A 21,922-nucleotide genomic window follows, 5' to 3' on the forward strand; every position below is an offset into this window, starting at 1 on the left:
ACTGCATGTCTTTAATATAGTCTTTGTCAGTAGCAAGCACTAGAGGCCTTCTAGAAGTGAAATTTTTGTTAACATCACAGCTGCTTGTGGCAGCACTCTTAAGTGAAGGCATGCTGTTTAGACTATGGGGTTTGCTTTGAGAATCAAATTCATAGTAATTTTTAACACACTTGTACAATTTTAGAAATTATAAGACAGTGTAGGAATATATTTGTTTCAAAGCAATTCTTTGCTTCCCAATCTAAATGTCAAGAAAATGGTTAAAAACCTTAAATTTTTCATGTGAGTGACTCTTATCTGAGGACTGTTCTGTATATAGAGCTGTATATATATGCTGTGTATATATGTATATATATGTATGTATATGCTGCGTATGTGGTGAATTGTGAAGAAATAGTATTTTATTATTGGTAAGGGAGAAAATACTCTTGAAGGATTGCATAATGATTTCTGACCATTAAAGATTACAAGCTGTTGCAGTATTTATTAATTAGCATTTATCCGGCAATATTTCATCTTGTTTAGTGTTATGTGTATCAAATGTTTGAAACAGTCATTGTTTTACAATTGTTATTGAAAAAGGAGAGAGAGAGAGATTTCTCCAGGAGAAGGGCTGTGTTATTTACACATAGCAATATTTTAAATACACAAATGCTGATTGAAAAATAATAGTACATATAATGGGACATTATATATAAAAATTAAGTTTTTCCATAAGAATAAAAGAATTTCTGTCATGAAGAGTCACAGATTCCTTAGCCTTTAGAGTAATTCTTTCACTGTTTGGGTAAGATTATATAAATGCAACTTATCTACTTTTTGTTTACGTACACTAAAGTAATACTCATCTTTCTTTGTTTCATATTTGTTTCATTCTGCTAAAGTATCATTTCTGAATCTGATTTACCTGTGTCAGACACCTCAATGCAATGTTTAATTCAGGATTTACTTTAGTAGTTTGAGCAAGAAATAGAGAGCCAATTTCCAATAGGCCGTCTCAAAGGTAAAAACCACCATGCTAATTGCTTCTCTTCAGCCTGAATGTTATTTTTAAATACTGCTGACTAAAATGTTGCAATCTATATAGTGTAGCAGGTGTGAGATGGAGCTGTTTAAGTTTCCCACTTTTTTTGGTGACATATTCATGTCCTATTTCCAAGTAGAAGTCAGATTAATTTTTCATTGGTAACAGTGAATTTGGACTGTCTTTAGCACTTTTGCCCTGGGCATCACTGCCTTATTGTGCGCTGTAGCTCACTCCACAGATCCAAGCTGCTTTTGGATCAACATTCCTTTTTACCTCTCAGGCTTTCCTATACTTTATTAGCCTATGAATACAGAGTAATTTGGAAGAAGAATAGACGTTTTTGAAGGGGAGGTGGTGCTACAGAGGGAAGCATAAAGGGCGGCTTGGAAAAAAATTAAGATTTTCATGTTTGTCTTATATATGTCCTTAAAAATAATTTTTAATATATTCCCGGTCAGTATCAAAATTATCTTCAATAAGTTCCTCTTTAAAAAAAGAAAATAATCCTGAGAAAACTGGTCAGAAAAGTGAAATACTTTTTTTAGAAAATCACATTTGTCGTTATGTTACTTAGTGCTACCATCAAATTTTAGAAACTAATGTTGTATGACATGATTTTAAAGTGCTCCAAGCAAACCTCCAGGTGCAGTTATTAATGATGCTCCATTTTAGAAAGAAGAAATAGTTAGTTATAAACCTGAAAATGATCAATATTTTTAATAACAATCTGTGAGCAATTGTGAAACTGCTCATGAGTGTGGGACATTTGTATTTTGTGGCGTATCATTGGTAGAGAAGACAGAATAGTCATAGAACATAATTTGCATTGCTTTATAATTCAGGGGTTTTTCAAATGCATTTTAGCATGTTTTGGGTTTTTTTTTTTCAGGGACAACTACTACAAATAAGCCCTCTGCAACCTCTAATTTCCTAGAAAACTAATTCTAACAAGAACTTCTAGATTCATGTTTAATGCTATGACAAACTGGTACATGTGTGTGTTTGTGTGCAATAAATCCCTACCATTACTTTTGTCAGTTTAAGATGAAGAGGAGGGGGGAAGGTTCTCAGTGAAACTGATAGCTGAATTCAATATTCAGTTCTGGTTTTTTGCAGTATTTTGAAATACTAACAAGTGCAGAGGAGATACAATTGATATCAGTAACAGATGGAGAAAATATCTTACAGTGATAGGCTTAGATCAATTTCTTTGCTTCATTTAAAAAAATGCCTTAAAAGCAAGAAGATTCAAATCTGTAAGATCTGGGACAAGCTGTTCTCAGTAGTGAGGGTGGCTAGCTGTTGGCACAAACTCCTGGGAGGATGCTGAATTCCTTATCTTCATCCTTTCCAATTAGGATTAGATGCCTTTTTAAAGCATGTGTTTTAATCAAATGCAATTTAATGAGTTTATAGATGGTAAGTGGGGAAGTTGTATAATCAGCATTACCAACAAGTTTCATTAGTTTCTTCTGTGTTTGAAAACCTCTGAAAACAAGCAAGAGGATGGAATAAAAAAGAAATGTGCATACTCACATTAGTATAGTTTTCCTGCTATTGTAATATCTATTGAATTAAATAATAAAAGAATTAAAGCATTCCTTTGGCAGGAGGGGGGGGAGGGATCAGTCGGGAAGAATACTGATCATCATTACCTTAAAATAAGGGTGTCCATTACAAATTTCTGTATTGTAGACTGCAAAAAAGTCCAATTTTTATATTTAGATAACCCTAATTATGGTCAGAGTGTTAAAACAGGCCGGACTTCTGCAATATTTATTGCAATTTTGTGCTAATGTGATAGATGCAGAACTGCATGTTCACGGTATGGGTAGGCTGGCTTTACTGTGTGGGAAGGAGATCTACATAGTTGTAGAATAACAGTGGCCAATGTTGAGAGGATAGTTAATTATGGATGCAAAATACATGTCATGGAGAGACTCTACAGTATGTTCTCTTTGTTGTTTGTCAGCAGTTTGGGGACAGATCAGTTATTTTGCGTGTGTTTTTCCTGGATTTAATGTAAAACTGATGTAAAAGATCTACAATATATGTATAGATTTTGTGTGGTTACCTTTGTTCCTGATACACACTGTCTCAGACTAGCTTTTGGTTGGTCTTTCTAAGAAAAGCATATTAATCTGTGGCAAAATAAGCTTCTGCAGTAATTACTTCTTTTGCAGATTGTAATGGTGGTGTTATTTGATCATAAATACAGCATTAAGTCAATTCTGGTCTTTATTTTCCTGCTTCAGATTTGTATTGGGTGTGTCCGTATGTTTTACATCATATGCAATCTGCTGCTTCTCATAGTTTATTCTATAATTATATAGACATTATAAATCACCAAAATAACATTTATTCCTGCTTGGAAAATGATCCTTTCATTTAATTGGAGCTTTTTGTTAAGTAGCTATTGTCTGTAGCTGTCCAATCTTTGCATAGGTCAAACTTTTTTGGGGATTTTTTAATACCAAAAAACATTTATATAGTCCTGAGAACAACTTTCTTATTGGTGAGAAGAAAAAAAAAAACCACATTGCAGATAGATTACAATAGTTCTGTGTGATGTTTTAAACATCATGAATGTATGCAGATATCAGAGTATTTCACATAAAACTGTTACACAACTAGAGACATAAAGTGCTTTTTAGAGCACTGCTATATTTAAAAGTTTTCACTATTACAGTTAATGCTTGCTGTCATTAGAATGTGATTCTCGTTCCAAAGGTCAGTCAATTGAAAAGGTCAATTTTAAGGCATGCATTGATTCCTTCATTTTGAAGGGAAGCATCTTTGTAAGGAAAATCATTCTGTGTTGTTAAATGGTGATAGGAAGGAATCCAGAGTTCTCTTTTGACACGATCAAGTTCTTTGTCATGATTTATCTAGGGTGAGTATTTGAGCCATCCCTGAGCATACCCTGCCTGATCCTTGGATATCAAAATGACAGCTCAGACAACAATGATGGCTGAAACATGTTATTTCTATGCTCCTTTTTCCTTGTCAGGAGAAAGGTCTTTGCTGTTTAATTTTTAACTCAAACCTTGCAACTCTATGGAACTATTGGCAGTGATTTAAAATGCAGTAGTGATAGGATTTTGTCAGTCATCTGCTTAGATGGCTTCCTGGCTGTTTCTCCTAATCTTATATTCTTGATGACCATCAGTGCAAGCCCTACTTCATGCATGTAACACAATTCTAGCCTGAAGCAGACAGAAGTATGAATTTCTAAATTTAAATCTCTGGCTGCCATAAAATAGTATCACTAGAGGTATAACTGAATGCCAACTGAATACATCACTGCTTATTGCATATGGGAATCAGAGATTTGCACAGTGCTGTTCAGCAGTAAAGTTTTCAGGGAAGAGAAGACTACATCCATAGTCAAATGTACTCATTTCAGAGAAGTGTGAAGTCGATATAAAGGAAATAAGGCAACATGGGAACTCTATAGCAAATAATTTCATCTTACTGTATGAAACTGAACAAAGAGGTTTTGTCTGTTCTGTGGTTCTACTGCCCTGTTTCAGGGAAAGTAGTCAGTTATTGCTTTGTTTAAAGGCAGACTATGCCGTGAAGTTTCCCCACTTGCACTTGCCTGAAAACTGCTTTTCATCCAGAGAATACTAGATAGTATGTGATACTTATTTGGGGAGAATTGAGTGAGAGATTCCCAAGATATGTAGTCTTCCAAAAAATCCTGTATTTTACAGAAGCTAGTTTCTTCTGATCCATACAAAATATATTATTTACCAGGACTTCTGTCTGCTAATCCTGGTGTTCTGCTTTTACTCATGGGGAGCTTGTAAGGAAAGAAAATTGATTCTGCATTCAATTACAAGCATCAGCAAGTGAGTCTAAAGAGATTAAAAGCTGCATGTGCAGCAAGAGTTCAAGCGCTTGGAAACAAGAGTGAGTATCCAAACTTGCCTGTTCTCTAATTAGGTATTGATGCATAGATGTCTTGAATATAAGTTGCACTTAAAGCACATACTGACTGTGAGCTGGGCCTTAGAAATTTGAGAGAGCAATTACCAGGCATCCTGCAGCTGCTGCCTTCTGTCAGTCAGAGCTTTCACTTCTCAGTAAGTTTCCTTGAAAATAACTGCTACTTCAAAAAATATTGTTGATTGGTTTGTGAAATACGATGCATTAGGTGTGTGAGTGGTCCTCATCAATGTGTCAGCATGGTTCAAGGTCAAGGGGACCACGCTGCTTTCTGCCATGGCTGTGTGTGAGCTGTGATTTCAGAGCCCAGCTCTGCCAAGGATGGCTGTGGAGTCCCAATCCATTTTCCCTGGGAGTTGAAGTGTGGACTTTCATTGCCCTATCCATTGACAGTGGGACTACTGGATGGATGATGGATGCATGAAAACAACTGGCATTGATCCTGGGAAGATCAAATCACACCTTCCCCAGGACTTATGACTTTGACCATTTCTATTCTGCTGGTTTAGGCTGTACTGATAATTCCGTGGTGGTACAGAAGTGATCTCCTACATAAGACCACTTCTCCTACATAGGTAAGACCACTTGATGTGACTCATAATCAGTGTTTTATAACTGTTTCTGTGAATGTTTTTTTCTCATTTGACAAGATAAACTGACTAAAGTTTATCTTCTCAAATGAGAGACTAAATGAGGCATTTCTTTTTACTCTGTGCCTTCTGGCTATTTTCACACTTGCATCTCTATACAGTGGTACTGCATTAGAGGAGAGATTAAAAATCCTCTTTAATCGCACTTCTTGTCACCTGTTGGTGCACTTGCTCCTCATAGCAATTGCATTATTAATCTCATGGTGCAGAAAAGGATGAAGGTAATTCTATTATTTCTAAAAGGAAATAACAATGGCCTGTTTCTAAAGAGAGCATCCATGAGTACTGAAAGGAATTGAGGGGGAATATAGGGTCAGCAAGGAAAATATTCACCTTAGAAGGAGGAATGAAGTCCAAGTGAAGTACCTCAGAAACACCATCTACCATTTTATTGCATTAATTTTGGCAGTCTTTATTGCACTTTCATTAAACTTTCTTTGTGTGTGCTCTAAAGAAATAAGGATTTGAGCAAGGTAATAGTCTGTCTTGGAACAGATAACTAAACAGTCCTAATACTAATTGAACAGTACTGCATATTTCTCTTTGGCCATTCAAAACCACAGATTTTTGTGGTGGACTTCAAATAGGCAGCTGCTTAAAAAATTAAATGCAAAATGCATCTTGTGAGATGAAAAAGATAACAAATTGTTTGGTACGTAGTAAGGTTAACATTAAAGGAGGACAATCTGATATCAAAAAGGTAGAGAGCTTTAGTTGTTGTGGGCTGAGGTTTGGTTTTGAGGTTTATTGTTTTTAGTTCAGTCAGAACATCTGAAAGGTATTTGAAAATCATGGCCAATCACAGCTGGATGAGAATTTGGTCTAGTATAATGAAAAAGTAGGTGAGTCTGCCAAACCAAGTCAAATGTTTTAGATCCTCTGAACCTGTATTATACTTGCCCTAGTCAAACTGGGGAGAGTGTGTGAAACAGTGCAAGTCATTACCAGTTACATTTAAAACAAGAGGGAAAGGGAAAACACAGAAAACTGAAGGCCAGGCAACCCAAAATTCCTGGTAAAAAGTAGTCTGTAGATAAATAGATAAAAGAGACAGGGTAGGGATTGTCAGGACCACAGCTGGATGTGAAACCAGACTCAAAATCCTTGAGTGGTTCACTAGGAGCAGGAGGGTTTTTCAGTGGGAAGTAGAGTCTGGGTTTTTAAAACAAATTTATTTTTTAAAATAAAAAGGAGAAAGTCTATTTCATTTATTTATTGTTGGTTAATGAAACACAAGATGCTGTATAGATTCTGTGAAATGATATGGCATATACAAAAAGTATTAGATGTCAAATGGTGCAGTTCTGGGTTTAAAGTAAAAAAAAATAATAAAAAAATTAAGTATATACTTCTAGTGTTTACTTTGGTGAAATAGTAATGGTTTTTTGCCAAAGTGAATTGTCTTGGTAGACTAATATCTTCAATAATGTTCTGGCTCAAATACTGCTGGAGTTTTAAACTTGGATGAAGTTGCCAATACTTTAAAGGACAAGGTTAGAATTCAGTATTTTTCTCAAAGCATGGAAGATATGGCTAGACCTGTTAGAATGCCAGACCACAGCCATGTGTTACAGGTTTGGAGATATTTTTTTTTTCCTCCCCCTGCAATTTTTAAGTTCTCTCATGTATGAGAGGCTTCTCACAAGTGTCCTGGCAATGCCTGATGGGCTGTGCCAGTGCCTAATAGTGGTGCTGTTCCAGATGTCTGTGCCCCATTGACATGCCTATGGCTAACCTGATCACAACATGTATTTTCTCCTGTGGTGGATTGACAATCCCAGAGACCACTGGGATTTAAACACATTCCTCTGTTATGAAGAACATGTATTGCTTCCAAGGATTGTTTGGCAATTTCATCAAGGAAATCTGTCACTGTTTTAGAGCATAGCCACCACCCTCTGTGGGCCCAGCTCCTCCTTTGTTGTCCTGGCATTTTCCAGTAGCAGCACTGCAGGATGTTAAAAAGCAGCACTTAATTTTCTAGAAGGAGTTAAGAGAAAGAAGAGGGATAGCCTTGTAGAGAATCACAGAACCAATCAAATGCTAAAACACATGACCTGATGGGGAAAAATTAAAACTGAAAGAAAGGCATACATTTTATTTGTAAGAGAGAATGTAGGCAGGGGCACCCTGAGGTGTCCTGAGGATGACTCCTCTTAGCAAGAAATTTGTATACTGGAGGATAGAAAAAAAAAATGTAGAACATGAGACCTCAAAGATGAGAAATGTAATGAAGCTTAGGGGACACATCCTTTCCATTTGTTTGTTGTTTCTGTCTAACCTGAATTACCCCTTCCATGATTTTTGTTGCGTTACAGTTGATCAAACTGTGGAGTTGTTTAATAGGTACGTTGCATTTCCTCCATTACTGGTGGTTTTAAAGAAAATATTAAGACAGGGATGTATCAGGGAGAGCTGAATTTGTGTTTTTTCAGCATCCCAAGTATCTTTTAATTTCTTTTACAGACTGTAGTTGCCACAAAATAGTATTTCATTCCTTTAAGCTGAGAAAATATTTTTAAGTAATTGTATAAATAAATGCGTTCATTTACAAATAATAGTTTCAGTTTTAATTCTGGTTTCTCTGTTGCTGGATGATTTTTTTAGAATATGCACCACCAAAGGACTTTCAGAACAGTTCTGTAATTGTGTTAATAGGGAATATGCTGCAATATAATATACTGCAGTAGTAAGGACTATGCTGCTTAGGAAAAACAAGCAGCACAACCTGAAGGATAAGAATCCAAATAGTTTTTTCTACCTAGCTTGTTTTTATATGCTGGCAAGGCAGCAACAGCATACAGTTGCCTTATAACATTATAATGGACCAATTCCTATGACACATAACCTTATCTTTTTTAAACTCTATCAGCTCAGCTTTGGAAAACTTTTCTGTATTTTGTTTACACAGACACAGGATTCAAATTTTTCTGTTTCCTTCCCTTTCATTTAATAGAAAGTTCACAGCACTTACCCAAGTTCTTTCCAGGGCTCTGGTACAAATACTTCTTTATGCTGAAGGAACATTTGAAGTCCTGGAATCATGAACCTTTTAATCCTTGGAACAACAGAAAATTGTTTTGAATCTTGCTTCCAGTTTGGTAGAGCTGGAATTTCTGATACTACAGAAGAAAATGCCCAAACTTGCTGACAGAGGCTGATGCCCTGAGGCATCTCATGTGCTTGGTGTGACCGTGTGCAGAGCTTCTGCCTTGCAAGGGATGGTTTGCCAGACTTGCATGTGTTTCTGAGCTGTTCCATAAAAACCATAAGAAAACCATAAGTATTAGGAAACTACAGAAATCTCAATAACAGAATTTTTACTTTTGAGTAGTTCAGCCCATAGAACTAATATGTATTTCATTATATTTACATGTAGGAGGTAAAGTACCGTTGAAAACTAATTTAATAAAACAAATTGTGTCCCTTTGCAGTTCAGATTGGTGATAAAGGTTTGAGAAATGATCACTGTTCATGTAGTGTGAGGCTGTGGGGTTTAGTGCCACCTTTTTGGGCTCTCACTCCCAGAACAAAAAGACTGTGGCCATGCAGAGCTAAATTTTTGTCAGAACTATTTTTCTTTTAACTCTGTGATAGGAACTTTAATGGCAAATCAAGTCAATTGTAGTCATGCTTGACTTTATATAGAAGCAGAGCTGTCATTTGTTCTTCCACTGCCAGAAAAAACCCTGCATCTTTCTGGAGAACATCCCCTCTGTCCTGGCCTCTTTCTCAGATGGGCAGCTGTGTGTCAGTGCTTGGGCTGGATCAATCTGGTATTACTGGGTTATCTGTGAGCTAGCAGACATTGAATTCATGGTCACTAAGCCGTGGCCTGTGTCTCATGCCCATTGCTTTGTTGTGGTAGTCTGCATCACAAACAGGATTTGGAGTCTCAGATATATTTAACTGCTTTGTGCTATGAGGTTTTGGCAGTTTGAATTCCTTTGTGACACACTGAAGCTTGAGGAGTCCTACCTTCAGTTTTCTCTTTTTAGGCAGAACAATGAATTAATGAATTAAGGAAAAGATGCATTTATTTAATGTTACCTTTATGTTCTTTTATCCCCTGGTGCCTGTCATACTTATATCAATAAGGCAATAAAATTGGCACTTAAAAAAAACACAACAAGAAAAAAATGGGAACTGGAAGATCTTTAAGCATATTGTGGTGGAAGAAACACATTTTTATAATTTCACTGTGTGTTACTCACTTAGGCTTCCACCTGGAGTATCTAAAGCTAGAGTTCTTCATTTTAGTGCTTGTTTTGCCTTGACTCAGTCTCAAGACTGGAGTCTTACAGATGGTTCTAACAAAAGTAATCCTTGTCTTGTAGCTGGATGCATGGGCTTAGGTCTATAGTTAATCTGGATATATACACTTACCATAAGGGAGGATGTTAAAAACACACACGTAGTGAAATTCTACAGTGGTTTGCATTGTAGGAATAAAACATGCTGTTTCCCTACAGGATTTGCAGTTACTTGCATAGTCTTGTTTGGACATTTAAAAATAACAATAATTAATGGGAGATTATGTTTCTACTTCTGATGAGGCAGGAATTCATCTCTACTCTTCAGGTGTGGGGGAATCCGTAAAAATCTGGAAAGCTGCAGTCAAAACAGTGAAGCCAGAAGCAAATGTATTAAAGGCCTTTTGAGTTGTGTTGGCACTTTTCCTTTTTGAGAAGGTTTTTAAACTAACAGCTTGAGCTGCATAAACTTGAAATATTTCTCAAGTGTTTGTTTATGTGAATTGCTTTCTAATGAGGTCATAGCTGTTTTCCTGGACACAGTGGTATTTCCTCCTCTTGCTTTTATTTTTTATGCTGCTTTCTACATTATGCCTTGAAGACAGAACAGGCATGTAAAAATCAAACATTGCTCTGGATACTTCCAAGTTTCAACTCTAATGCTTTACAATCATTTCAAATAACTCAAGGCTGGAGCACAATATATGTTGAAAGAAGTCCTTGAAATGCTTTAGAGTTTTAAAGAAAAACTGTGTCATTGTCAAGAAAAACTTGGTTTTTAGTTCCCAGAAGTTCAGGGAATTGTGGTGGATTGAAAGGAATCTGAAAATGCTGATTTTTCATTTAAATATATTTCATCTCCCATGTGAGATTGATCACTAGGCAAAAGAAAAATCACCTGACCATAAAGTGGTCACAGTTTTCAACTCTAGGTGGCTAGGCATTACATATATAAGTAAATAGTCTTTACCATCTGTTCTACAGAAATCAGAAACATGGACAATTGTCCCTTCTTGTCTTTGCTGTTTGCTTCAAATGCAATGAAACATGGTGGGTTTACCTACAGTATTTGATGTTATTGCTGAAATAAATAGCTTCCTGTTTGCAGAACCTTTGTTTTTTCAGACTGTTAGATTTACAGCTTCTGAAAGGAACAGACTGGTGGACTAAATACTGCTGTAATTTGGGTGGCTGCTTTCACAAATTTTGGGCTAGTGTAATAGGAGGCCAAAGTTTTATTCTGAAGTGGAGAGGAGGGAGGGGGCTTAAGTAATTGAGTAATATAATGATGATAGTGTGAAGTCATGATTTCCTAATGACTAATGTGGAGTACTATAGTTGAACATAAATTTGGAGTGTTTTTCCTACAGTGTCTTGAGTCACAATGATTCAGCCCTAAGCCATGGAACTGCATAGTGTTGTGGAAGTGGGGGGATCAGTTGGCTGGTTGAATTGAGTGGGCTTTGAAAATGAAATGAAATGGGCAAAATGAAAGAAAAATCAACTGTGTCTTTTGTGTCTGTTTTGGTTAACAGCAACATAAACTATATCCTGTTTGACAGTATCTGTAAACTAGGTGATGGAGGAGGGTTCATAAATGTGGGGTAACAGCGAGGTCAAAACCTCTATGAAGATCTTGTGATATATACATGCTGTGTAGATCTTCTTATAATCTGGAACCAAATGTCTTTGGTATAAAATAGTAATGATGAGAAAAAGCTGATTAAATCTGCAGACTGCTTCATTGGTTTAATTAGCGTCTTTCTTTCCTTTTTTTGAATGTTAACAAAGTAAACGAACAATGTTCTTCCCAAAACACTTCAAATTTTTGAGAAACTCTTAGTTTCCCACAAAGCTTGGCTTTAATTCTATGTCAAGGTTCTGCTGTAGACGGAGGCATACAAGAACTACCAATCTTATGGTTTTGAAATGCTAAAGTGATCATGTAACTATTATTATTATCATGTAACATATTATTACAATTGAGTTTAATTTTTTTTGTGAGGAGTTTGGTTGTGAGCTGGCTATTACAGCTCCAGGTTGCTTGAAAAAATAAGTGTTCAGTTCTGCTTAACAGATCATGCAGTCACAAAATGTTTGGGTTTTGGTTGGTTGGTTTTTTAAACTATCAATTGGACAGCTTTATTGCAATTTATCCACCTGAGTGCCAAGTGCTACAGAGAGGAAGATTACACTTAAGAAACATCAGAAACTGACTTCTTAAAACAGAAGGGCATATTTTTTCATGTGCTAAAATTTGAAGTAGCTTCAGGTTCATTGAGGATGAAAAATATTTAGCACCTACGAAGAAGTACCAGCATTGCAGCCTTTTTCCAGGATTTAATTTTTCTTAATTGAGATTTATAATTGTAGACAGATGCTCTGAGGGTTATTTTGAACAGCATTTCATTTTCTTCCATTATTGAACAGAAAATAAAATATACCATGTTCTTAAAATGAAATTGTATTTGAGTTTACAAAATGAAAGAAAAATCAACTGTCTCTTTTATATCTGTTTTTGTCAGTAGCACCATAAGCTTAACTATTTCCTGTTTAACAATCTCTGTAAAACACTTTTTTTCTTTTTCTTCTTTCAGAAGTGAAGCCAACTTGCATATTTAACAGCATGGAGTATTATGATGGAGACATGTTTCGGATGGATGCTTGTCGATTTTGTCGGTGCCAGGGGGGAGTCTCCATTTGTTTCTCTGCCCAGTGTGGTGAGCTACACTGCGACAGGTACTATGTGCCAGAAGGAGAGTGCTGCCCAGTCTGTGAAGGTACAGTCTCTTGTTAATCCTCTCTGCTTTTAATTCCACTGCTTTTTTTCTGTTTGCCTGTTCAATGGAAATGAGCAATGAGCTCACTGACCTTTTGTTCTTCTGGAGTTTGCTGATTCCTCCATAACTCAGTTTATTTCTACATTTGTGCCTGAATGTGCTGTCATGTTCTTTGCAGTGCTTCTCTGACCTTGACACTACTTCTTAGACATGGTGAAGTGTGCAGTGCTTTTTGGGGAGCCTTCTTGACAAATGACATAAAAAGCTGGTTTTAATTTCAGTACAGACATTTAGACAGGTATCTCCAGAGATGCAGTTGTGACCCTGAGACAAATTTTGATTGCTTTGCAACCTCCTTATTCTGTTCAGCTAGAGTGATGCACACAACTTCTTTCCTTTACAGTTACAGCAAAGCAATAGGGCAGCAATCCGATGTCAATGTTTTTCTCATCCTCCTTTGCTCTGCTGAGAGCCTTGCTAGGCCTGCAGTACTCCTAAAAAAGGCTCTATGGGAGCCTATCCCATTGACCCTCTTGCTTGTTCTAGAAAGTATTGGAGTAGTCTTCTGCCAGAATACAACCAGAATTCCAGCAGGGGCACTTGGATCTTGCCTCAGTGAAGATCAGGTTATGGCCACCAGGTAGGCAAAAGGCCTGTGAAACACTTTTAGTCCCTTAGTTTAAATGTGGACTTAGGAATATCTTCTCAATAAGTGAAATCACCTGTGAAATCACCTCTCCTCAGAGAAAAGGAGTCTAGCAATTACTGTGAATTTCAAACACTTCGCAGTCTCCTTAACATCATTATTCCTGTAGTTCTTTGCAGGAGCAAATAAGCCAGAAGATCCGATATAGTCATGCTTTACTCCAAGCAGAGAATTGGAATGTAAAGCACCTCATAAAAATACATCTCATAGAGTCAGCTGTAAGAGCTGGACCTTCTCAGTCAGCACAGAATCTGGTGAAAAATGGCTTGTTTTGTTACAAGCTACCAAAAGCTTCAGAGATTTAAAACCAAAATCTGGATAATAAAATATCAGGTGGGAAAGTTTGGAAGTAATTTTTAAAGAGTATTTGTAATTTTTTAATGTTTTGGTGTATATTTTGAATATTTTAGTGTCAGTTTGTATCAGGTTAACACTTAGTGTTCACATGTAGAGAAACTGAAATGCAAATGTAGATTTAAGTATGCCAGAGAGGTACCAATCCATGTTTGCCCTGAGTTTAAGACCTGGCCTAGACATTCATTGCTGACTATACTTGAAGGCAGGATCCTAGATTTTTGGTCTTTCCTGGTGCAATTGTACCTACATTTACAAGAGCCTTCATGTTCTAAGAAAAAAAAAAAATCTGTGCTATACTGTCATTTAATGACAGATTGAAAAAGTCTAGAGAAGTTGTGTCTGGTGTGGTGAACCCCCCCAAGTAAGTGCAGATCCACTCCTGAACAAACTGCTGTATGAGCTGCTGACTTCATAGAATATGTAAAATCTCTTGGGTTCATTTCCTATAATTACTATTTTTTCTCATATGTGAATATTCCAAGATTTGCATTATGAAATCATTGTGACTATATATATAGATATAAAAATGTATAAATATATCTATATATATATCTATATATCTGCTCTATCTGTCCTCTCTGTCATACTCAGATATAGGTGCTGATTTTCCACATTGGACTTGCAGACCTAGATATGTCCTTTATCCTCTTTGATGATTTAAATATTCAGCTACCTTATTATTTATCAATAAACTGTTCTGTCATATCATCATACCACAATAAAATTTGATTTCTGCATTCTTGCAACGTTTCAGTTAGACTAGCAAAAAAACCTGATAACATTTCATTTTCAGGTTGATGAGTTGGTGTGTATTAGTCTGCAATGGAAATTTCTTCTTTAAGACAGGTCCTTAGTAAGACTAAAATGGGTAATGTTATGCAATTATTGTGTAGTCTTTTTTTTTTTTATTTCTAGTAATGACTATGGCTCAATACCAAGTTACAGGGTCCTTCATCAAATCACTTGGTGCTATTTGACTTGCTTCTTTCGGTTGTGTAAGGGTTATGGCACTAAATGAAGGAAGTCTGACTCCTGAATTCTGAACAATTGGATAGTAATATACAAAAAGATAGTAAGATTGGTGGTTTTTACTAGAAATCCCTCTTGATTTAGTGCATTCTTTTAAGTGAGCCTAGACAGCTGGTTCCATTAACATATTAAAATTGTCCTGGTTCCTTTAAACACTCAAAAAAAAAAAAAAAAAAGATGGCTCTGGTCTCTTTTTAAATAACTTGGGTTAAGTTGACACTTAAATTAACAAGGTCATGTATTTTAAATGGGCAGAACATATCAGCCCACTCATTCATGCTTTTCTAGTTGTTGAAGAAGTGGCATTTTTTTCTACCTGCTCTTCTTCTGTTGAGTATTTCATGGCTTGTTGTCAAGGTGATTAGTTGCTTCCTGCAAATATTTACTTGATTCTAGAAATATCAAAAAAAAGCTTTTTTTTCCCCAAGAATTCTAAAATGGGAAGTACTAAATTTGGTGTGAATTGTGTAGTACAGGCAAAAGCCCTTCTTGGCTTAACTCCAGTAGGAGTTCTTTCTCAAAGTTCAATAGGCTATATCAGCATTAGCAGATGTAATTTATAGCTTTAAATGCTACTGACCTTTTAAGGGTACCAGGAACTTTGTGCTTTGAGCTGCATAGGAGACTATTGCAAGTAGCACAGGTCTTGTATGCCTTTTCTGTGTTTTTTCTGTATTCCTCTGTCAATCAGAATCCTGTACATAGGTAGAATGGTAAAATTCATTTCTTTGTGTATGATTTGATTTTTGACAAGGTCAAAAACCTGTGTCTTGGTTTCTACAGATGCAAGATGATTCTACAACATCAAAGGTGCAAAGTTAAAAATTTAGGTAGCGTTTTAATTTTTAAATGCCTTATTTTCACAACAACCTGGTTTGGGGCTTAATCATAATTTTACTAAAATTCTGAATATCAGTACAGCTCAGGATGGGGATGACGTTGTGTGCCATTTCACTCCAAATGTTTGGAGTGTCATAAAGTGGCTTTGAATAAGACAACAGCTACTGGCACTGCCACGGGTTTTATCTACATTCAATATGCATTCCTTCCTTCCAAAGGGGACTGATAAAACTCCAAAGAAATAATCCAAGTTTCATTCAAGCCTTTTTTTCCTTCAGATAGGCCATCTTATTTCTCCCAAGTCCTTCCATATTAACACTCCAGGAAATTTAACTTATAATAAATCACTTGTGCTTATTTGATGTCTGCTAAAAAAGATGTTTTCAGGTATATTTATTGTTTTTAATATATTAAATTTGCTTCACTATGTAATTTGTAGTGTTGCTTGCTTTGCAAACCTGACCTACTTACTGTGCACCCTCAGATACTTCATTTCTGAGCCTGACAGTTACCTTTTCTTAGCCACCATGATAATCTGTATACATTCACATAATGTATATATCTTTTTAACTATTAATATCAGTGCAACTTACCACATCTCTGGAGTACTATTATTTCTGAAGACTAAAAGCTGCTTTTATTTCCAGAAATGGGGTAGCATATACAGACTTTTACGGAACTTAAGGAGAAATCTCACACAAAGTATGCTTCCTAAAATTCTGTTATTTAAATACCCAGATCTTAATTTGACTGCTAGCAGGTAAGTGGGACTTGTGGCTTTCAAGGGGCAAGAACTTTAATTGAAATGAAATTGGAAACTGACTCTGTTCAAAAACGTAGTATATCTCCAACACTAGGATGAGGTGCAGCTTAAAGCAACAAATGTACCAGAGGCCTCATCTTTGTTCATAGTTCAAAAGAGTGTTGCAGTGCTGGCAGGAGTCATTCCAGTGGGTCACTTAGAAATGTTGGTACAAAAAAAAGAATCAACGGATCCAAGAACCATTTTGTCCTGAAGAACAAAACAAAAAACCTAAAACATTAATTAAAACGCACTCTCTCTTGCAACTGCTCTCGTTTCAGACCCACTTTACCCAGTCAGTAACCCTGCTGGCTGCTATGCCAACGGGCAGATCCAGGCTCATGGGGACCGCTGGCGGGAGGACGACTGCACGTTCTGCCAGTGCATCAACGGGGACCCGCACTGCATGGCCACCGCCTGCGGCCAGAGCTGCCTCAACCCTGTCAAGGTGCCCGGGGAGTGCTGCCCCGTCTGTGAAGGTAGGAGTGCTGTTCCCCCTCCCTTGAATTTGGTCTGCCATGGGTGCTGCTTTCCTGGCAATTCTTGGTTCGCTTTAAAATTTCGGAGGATTGAAGAAACTGGTGTGGCATTGGCTGGTTACTGAATAATTACAGAGGGCAGAAAACATCAACGTGGTTTGACTACGCCTGTATGTTGGCAATCCCTGGCACTCTTTTGGCAAAAAGAGGTGGTTAAGATCAGCATTATTTACTAATTTTTCTCTTAGTTTTGCTTAAGCCTTATTAATAAATCTGGGAGAAGTTAGAAGGTCAAAATGTTTGTTACTATAGGTATTACTGTTAATTGGATTATTCATGTTTTCTTCTTCATCACTGTCGTTTACTTGCAACTAAAAATCTCTTTGTAAAACATAGTTGGATATTGGACATAATTATTTCAGTGAAACTTACAAAAAGGTATTACTCTTCAACTTTGCAATTATTTTTTTCTTTGTTTGTGGAAATACATGTATATGGTATAACTGACTGAGATTTAACCTAACTATAAGGTAAAGTGCTTGCCCAGCCTGACGATGAAGACTTGCAAACTGAGACATTAAAAAAATACTTTGAATTGCATATGTAAATATGCATTTAGAACTGCATTTTATGGAGTAACTGTTCATCAGGAAAAACACCAGATAAATTTAGAAATGGTTCTTCTAGACCTTGACATATCTTCACAGTAAACAAACACTTTTGGGTGTCGAGTGAGTTGGCACTTACAAGTTTTTCTCATTCCATCTCTGATTTAAAAAAAAAAGAATTTTGTATATCTGCATGTGTCTCGGGGCCCTTCTTGTTTGCAGTATCCATCCAAGTAAGCTCACTGTGATACTTAGTTTTTAGGAAAAATCTGAGGAGCATAAGGATTTCTTGCAGGTGCTCTTTAACTCCAGAATTCACATCACTAAGTATGAAGAAGGTGTTTGATGCAATGTGTAAAAGCTGCAGTGAATTGTACAGAATTGCGCTATTTGCACTGAATTACTGTCGCTGTGAGGAAGCAGGTTATCTGCTGTTAATCCCCAGTGACCACCTCAGGATGGGTATCACAGAGCCTGTGCTGTCACCCCTCATTAGCCAGGTGTCCGAGCCAGCTTGGGAAGGCATATAGAGAGAAAGAGAGGCTGATGGAATTATTCTCAACATGTTAATACACTGAGAGGATTCTTTTCCTCTAATGAGGGAAGGATAGGCAAATGTGTCTATTTTCCTATTTTCCTCTTCTAGACTGGAGAAAATGGATGAGAGATAATTCAATTAAATGCATATATATATATATATATATATATATAAGCTAATTATGAAGAACCGTGGGAAGCAAACACAGGATCAAGCATAGGCTTGCATCCTTCATTGCTAAAGGGTGCAACATAAACGATCTGATGCTTCATTAACACACCACAGTAATGCCTCTGCAGTGCTCTCAGGACACAATTTAGGTCCTCTGGACTAGGCTGCAAAATTCTATGCAATAACATGTTTGTACTTTTAGAAGATGATGTAGCTACAACTGTTTAAGTCCATAAAAGTTGTTTTGGTGCTTGGGTGAGTGACATATGGAGTACAATCATACTTATGGTACAAATGGATGAAAACTGACACAATAGAATTGTGGAATCAATATTTAAATGAGGTCCTTGTGTCATCTAAATTATGTCTTATTAAAAAATAATCTGCCCTCCTATTTGTTTGTCATGTTAGCCTTTGTATGATGTATGCTTAATTGTAGTCATCTAGTTTTGAGGGTATCATCTGGAAGGCAGTGGTACTGAATGGTATTTTGAGGAACTTTCTAATTGTTAAGCTTAAAAGCATCACTTTTGCCTTGGTGTTTTTTGTTGGTTTTTTTTTTTCAAAAGGTAATGAAATTATCTAAGTTGTGAAACCTACAATTAGTAGAAGTGCTTCTAGTTCGTGCTAGATCAAAGTTTCAGCATACTTAGGTACCAGTGGTCAGAGAACATCTGAAAACACTTGAATTCTTATTTTTTTCCTTCCCTTCCTTCTCCCACAGCGAACAAATACAACCAAAACAAATTATTATGATCTATTATTGCAAATTATTTAATTCCAGGAATCAGGATATGGTATTATTTCAAGGATCAAAAAAATACTGAACTGTTAAAACACAGTAGTGAGTTCAGATGCTAGAACCCAAGATTTAAAAAATTAAGTTTGCAAGAATCTCCTCTGAAAGACTTGGTGAGAAGTTATTCAGAATTTGAGACTTATTAACTTATTTTGCAATGATGACAAATTAAAAAAATCTAGGAGAAATGAACCATCAAGGGTACCAGCAAATCTCTTGGAGTCATGTTTTGGGGCATTAAACACGTGCAAGGCCATTATGCCTTGTGATGAGCAGCCTGAATAAATGTATTTAGACACATGAGAGCAAGGTGTTACCTGATTTGGAGTATGAGCCCTGTGCATCTTTCTGAATCTGTTAACATTTTTCTTTGAAAGCGCACATTAAGAAAATCCCAGGACATTAGGAAAAAATAACAATTTTGGATGTTCACTGTCTGCCTTTAACATTAAGAATGTGGATCTTAAAATTATTTTTTAAAAAAAGGTATTGTTTGAGCTGATGGCAGCAGGGAGTTGTGTGTGAGCTGTAGATTTCTGGCCCACCTCCAAGGTCAGATAGCTTCATGTGTCTTAAGCCTTAAATCTGAGATTAGTAGTGTTTCTACTTGGAGTTTAATGTGTGGGGTAGGAAACAAGTACTGTCTGCTTTCATTACAATACAGCTGTTGCTTGCTAACCCAGTAGGCAAGGACCTTTAGATTTCTGTTCTCTGGTTTTCTTCTTGTTCTAAGGCTGAATTGGAGAAGGATGCATGCCCTGGGAAGACAGTTAAAAACTTTTACTTCCTTCACTCAACTGATTTTTCCCAAATTTTAGTTTGATCATTTTAATGACAACCTTGTCCCATCAAAAATGCATTTTGTTTCTTCCATCATCTAGCCACCTGACATCTCTATTCTCTTAAACAGGTAAGCTGCATGGAGCAATGCTCCTTCCCATTTTAAATCAGCTTCTCACTCTTTTTCCTGAGCATTGTTTCTGTTGATGAAGTTCTGCTGCTGATGCTCATTGTGCTGTCCATGACCTGCAGGGGTGGTGGGAACAGGTCCTGGCTGGGAAGCTGGCTGAGAAATCAATCCCTTGATTGTAATGATTCTAATGAAAAAGATGTGCAGTACATTTTAATGGAGCTGCAAGCAATGAAGTAAATTCCAGGCTCATTTTTTCCTAAAGAGGAATTAAAATGGATTGTCAGCCATTTGATTGTTTTCTGCATACCATTTCATTGCACTTGCATATCCACAGCTTAACCTGAATTTTGCAGTGCGCTGTATGAGCAGAAGTGTTGCCTGTCTGTGCTCTCCAGTTTGGTTTCTCCATCTTTCTGCTTATCTAATTTCCAACTGTTAAGGAAAGAGAAGCAGAATTCTTATCTAGTGTGGGCAAAGGTCTGGCATCGGTGCTATTATGTAAGTGTCATATTTTCAACTATGTAAGTTAGTAAAGCAGAAAAAGCAGTGTGCTTCAGTGATATCTTCTATAAATTGCCAAAAATAATGTAAACTATGCAGCCGATTTTGAAATTGTAGTATACTAGTGATTGTAAAGGTAAAAATACCTCATTTTGCACTCCTCTTTTGAATGAACAACTTCCAGTTCTCATTCACATCTCAGACCATTATCAGTGGTCTCAACAAGAGTGTATACCCTAGAGAAATAACATCATTTTTGCAGATTAGTTTAAATTTACTTCTTTTCAAAAGTTTATGTAATTGCATCATGAATATACTTTGCTTTTTAACTCCTACTTGTATACTACATTTCTTGATTCAGCTGTAGCTCTTACTTTCTGCATTAATTTTTCACTTTTTTTGTGGAGACTAATGCAGAATGTAGGAAATAATTACTTGATGTTAGAATCTTAACTATCCATCAGATCTAAAGCAGAAAGAAGAATAGGACCTGCTGAAAACCCCCTACTATCTTAGTTTAGTGGCTGATAGACCAGTTCAGGCCCATATTTCTATTTAGAAATAAGTACTGGGTAAAGAATAATAAGACACTTTATAAGCTTATCACTATTTTTAAGCATGCATTTATTTCTCATTGGACTTCTATTTACATTTGAAATAGAACCCACTTCCAGCAGCCAGCTTCAACTGTGTGAGCTTACTTTAGGCATGTCAGATATAAGCTCTTTAATATGCAAAAAAAGCACTTAGTCAAAGATATTTCTGTCGTATATTTTGGTTTGAGTGTTGAGGGATACAGGGATTTGTGAGACAAATTTAGGATTTGATGAGAAAATTCTAATCAAAACCGCTTGTGGATCTGGCCTGGCTGTGGCTCATCCAGAGTAAAAGGTAATTAGTATCAGTCACTCCTGACTCTTCCTCTCTGGCTTTGATCTAAATGTTGCTGTACCTGCACTTCTGCCAATTCAGTTATTTCTTGGCTGGTTTATAATCAGTTTCAATGAAGGGCATATTTGTTCCTCTAGACAAGTTTACATTCCAGCAGCTTCATAAAGATAAATTTTTTCTTGGATTAACTTGAAAAAATTTTGCTGCCAGAGATCGCATATAACATACTAAAAATTCCATGTACAAAGATTCTTGAAATATGAGCACAGTATGTCAGCACACAAATGTATTCAGCCTTTGAATACAGTAAATTCAGAACAAACTAGAACATTCCCAGTCCCTCATGAAGAAAATCCTGATGTTCTTGCTACCACAGTGAGAAAACCAGGCTGTGAGGATTGTAGAGACTAAAGTTACATAAAATCAGCCGTTGACACTTGTCTAAATTAGAGACCAAGATGGAGCAATTGTGATATTTCAGTTACTGTACAGAACTGATTTGTATCTGTTCTCCTTTTTAATTCTCCCTAACATGCTGCTGTATGTGTATCCATGGTGTATATCCTGTATGTGCTATGCAATACACATCCCTGTGTTGATTGGATGCCCAGAATGGTTTGCAGTGTA

The 21,922-nt window shown here is 36.5% G+C and overlaps 1 protein-coding gene across 4 annotated transcripts in view; it reads left to right on the forward strand.

The window, feature by feature from the left end:
* The window catches only part of CRIM1 (cysteine rich transmembrane BMP regulator 1), a 173,350-nt gene that overhangs the window by 102,855 nt on the left and 48,573 nt on the right, over window positions 1–21,922 (forward strand). For all 4 annotated transcript variants that reach the window (XM_005486530.4, XM_074537294.1, XM_074537295.1 and 1 more), the window contains 2 exons: window positions 12,479–12,661; window positions 16,677–16,874. In XM_005486530.4, the coding sequence (XP_005486587.3) occupies window positions 12,479–12,661; window positions 16,677–16,874 (381 nt within the window). The remainder of the gene's footprint in view (window positions 1–12,478; window positions 12,662–16,676; window positions 16,875–21,922) is intronic.

Source organism: Zonotrichia albicollis, chromosome 3, assembly GCF_047830755.1.
Source record: "Zonotrichia albicollis isolate bZonAlb1 chromosome 3, bZonAlb1.hap1, whole genome shotgun sequence".
Lineage (NCBI taxonomy): Eukaryota > Metazoa > Chordata > Aves > Passeriformes > Passerellidae > Zonotrichia > Zonotrichia albicollis.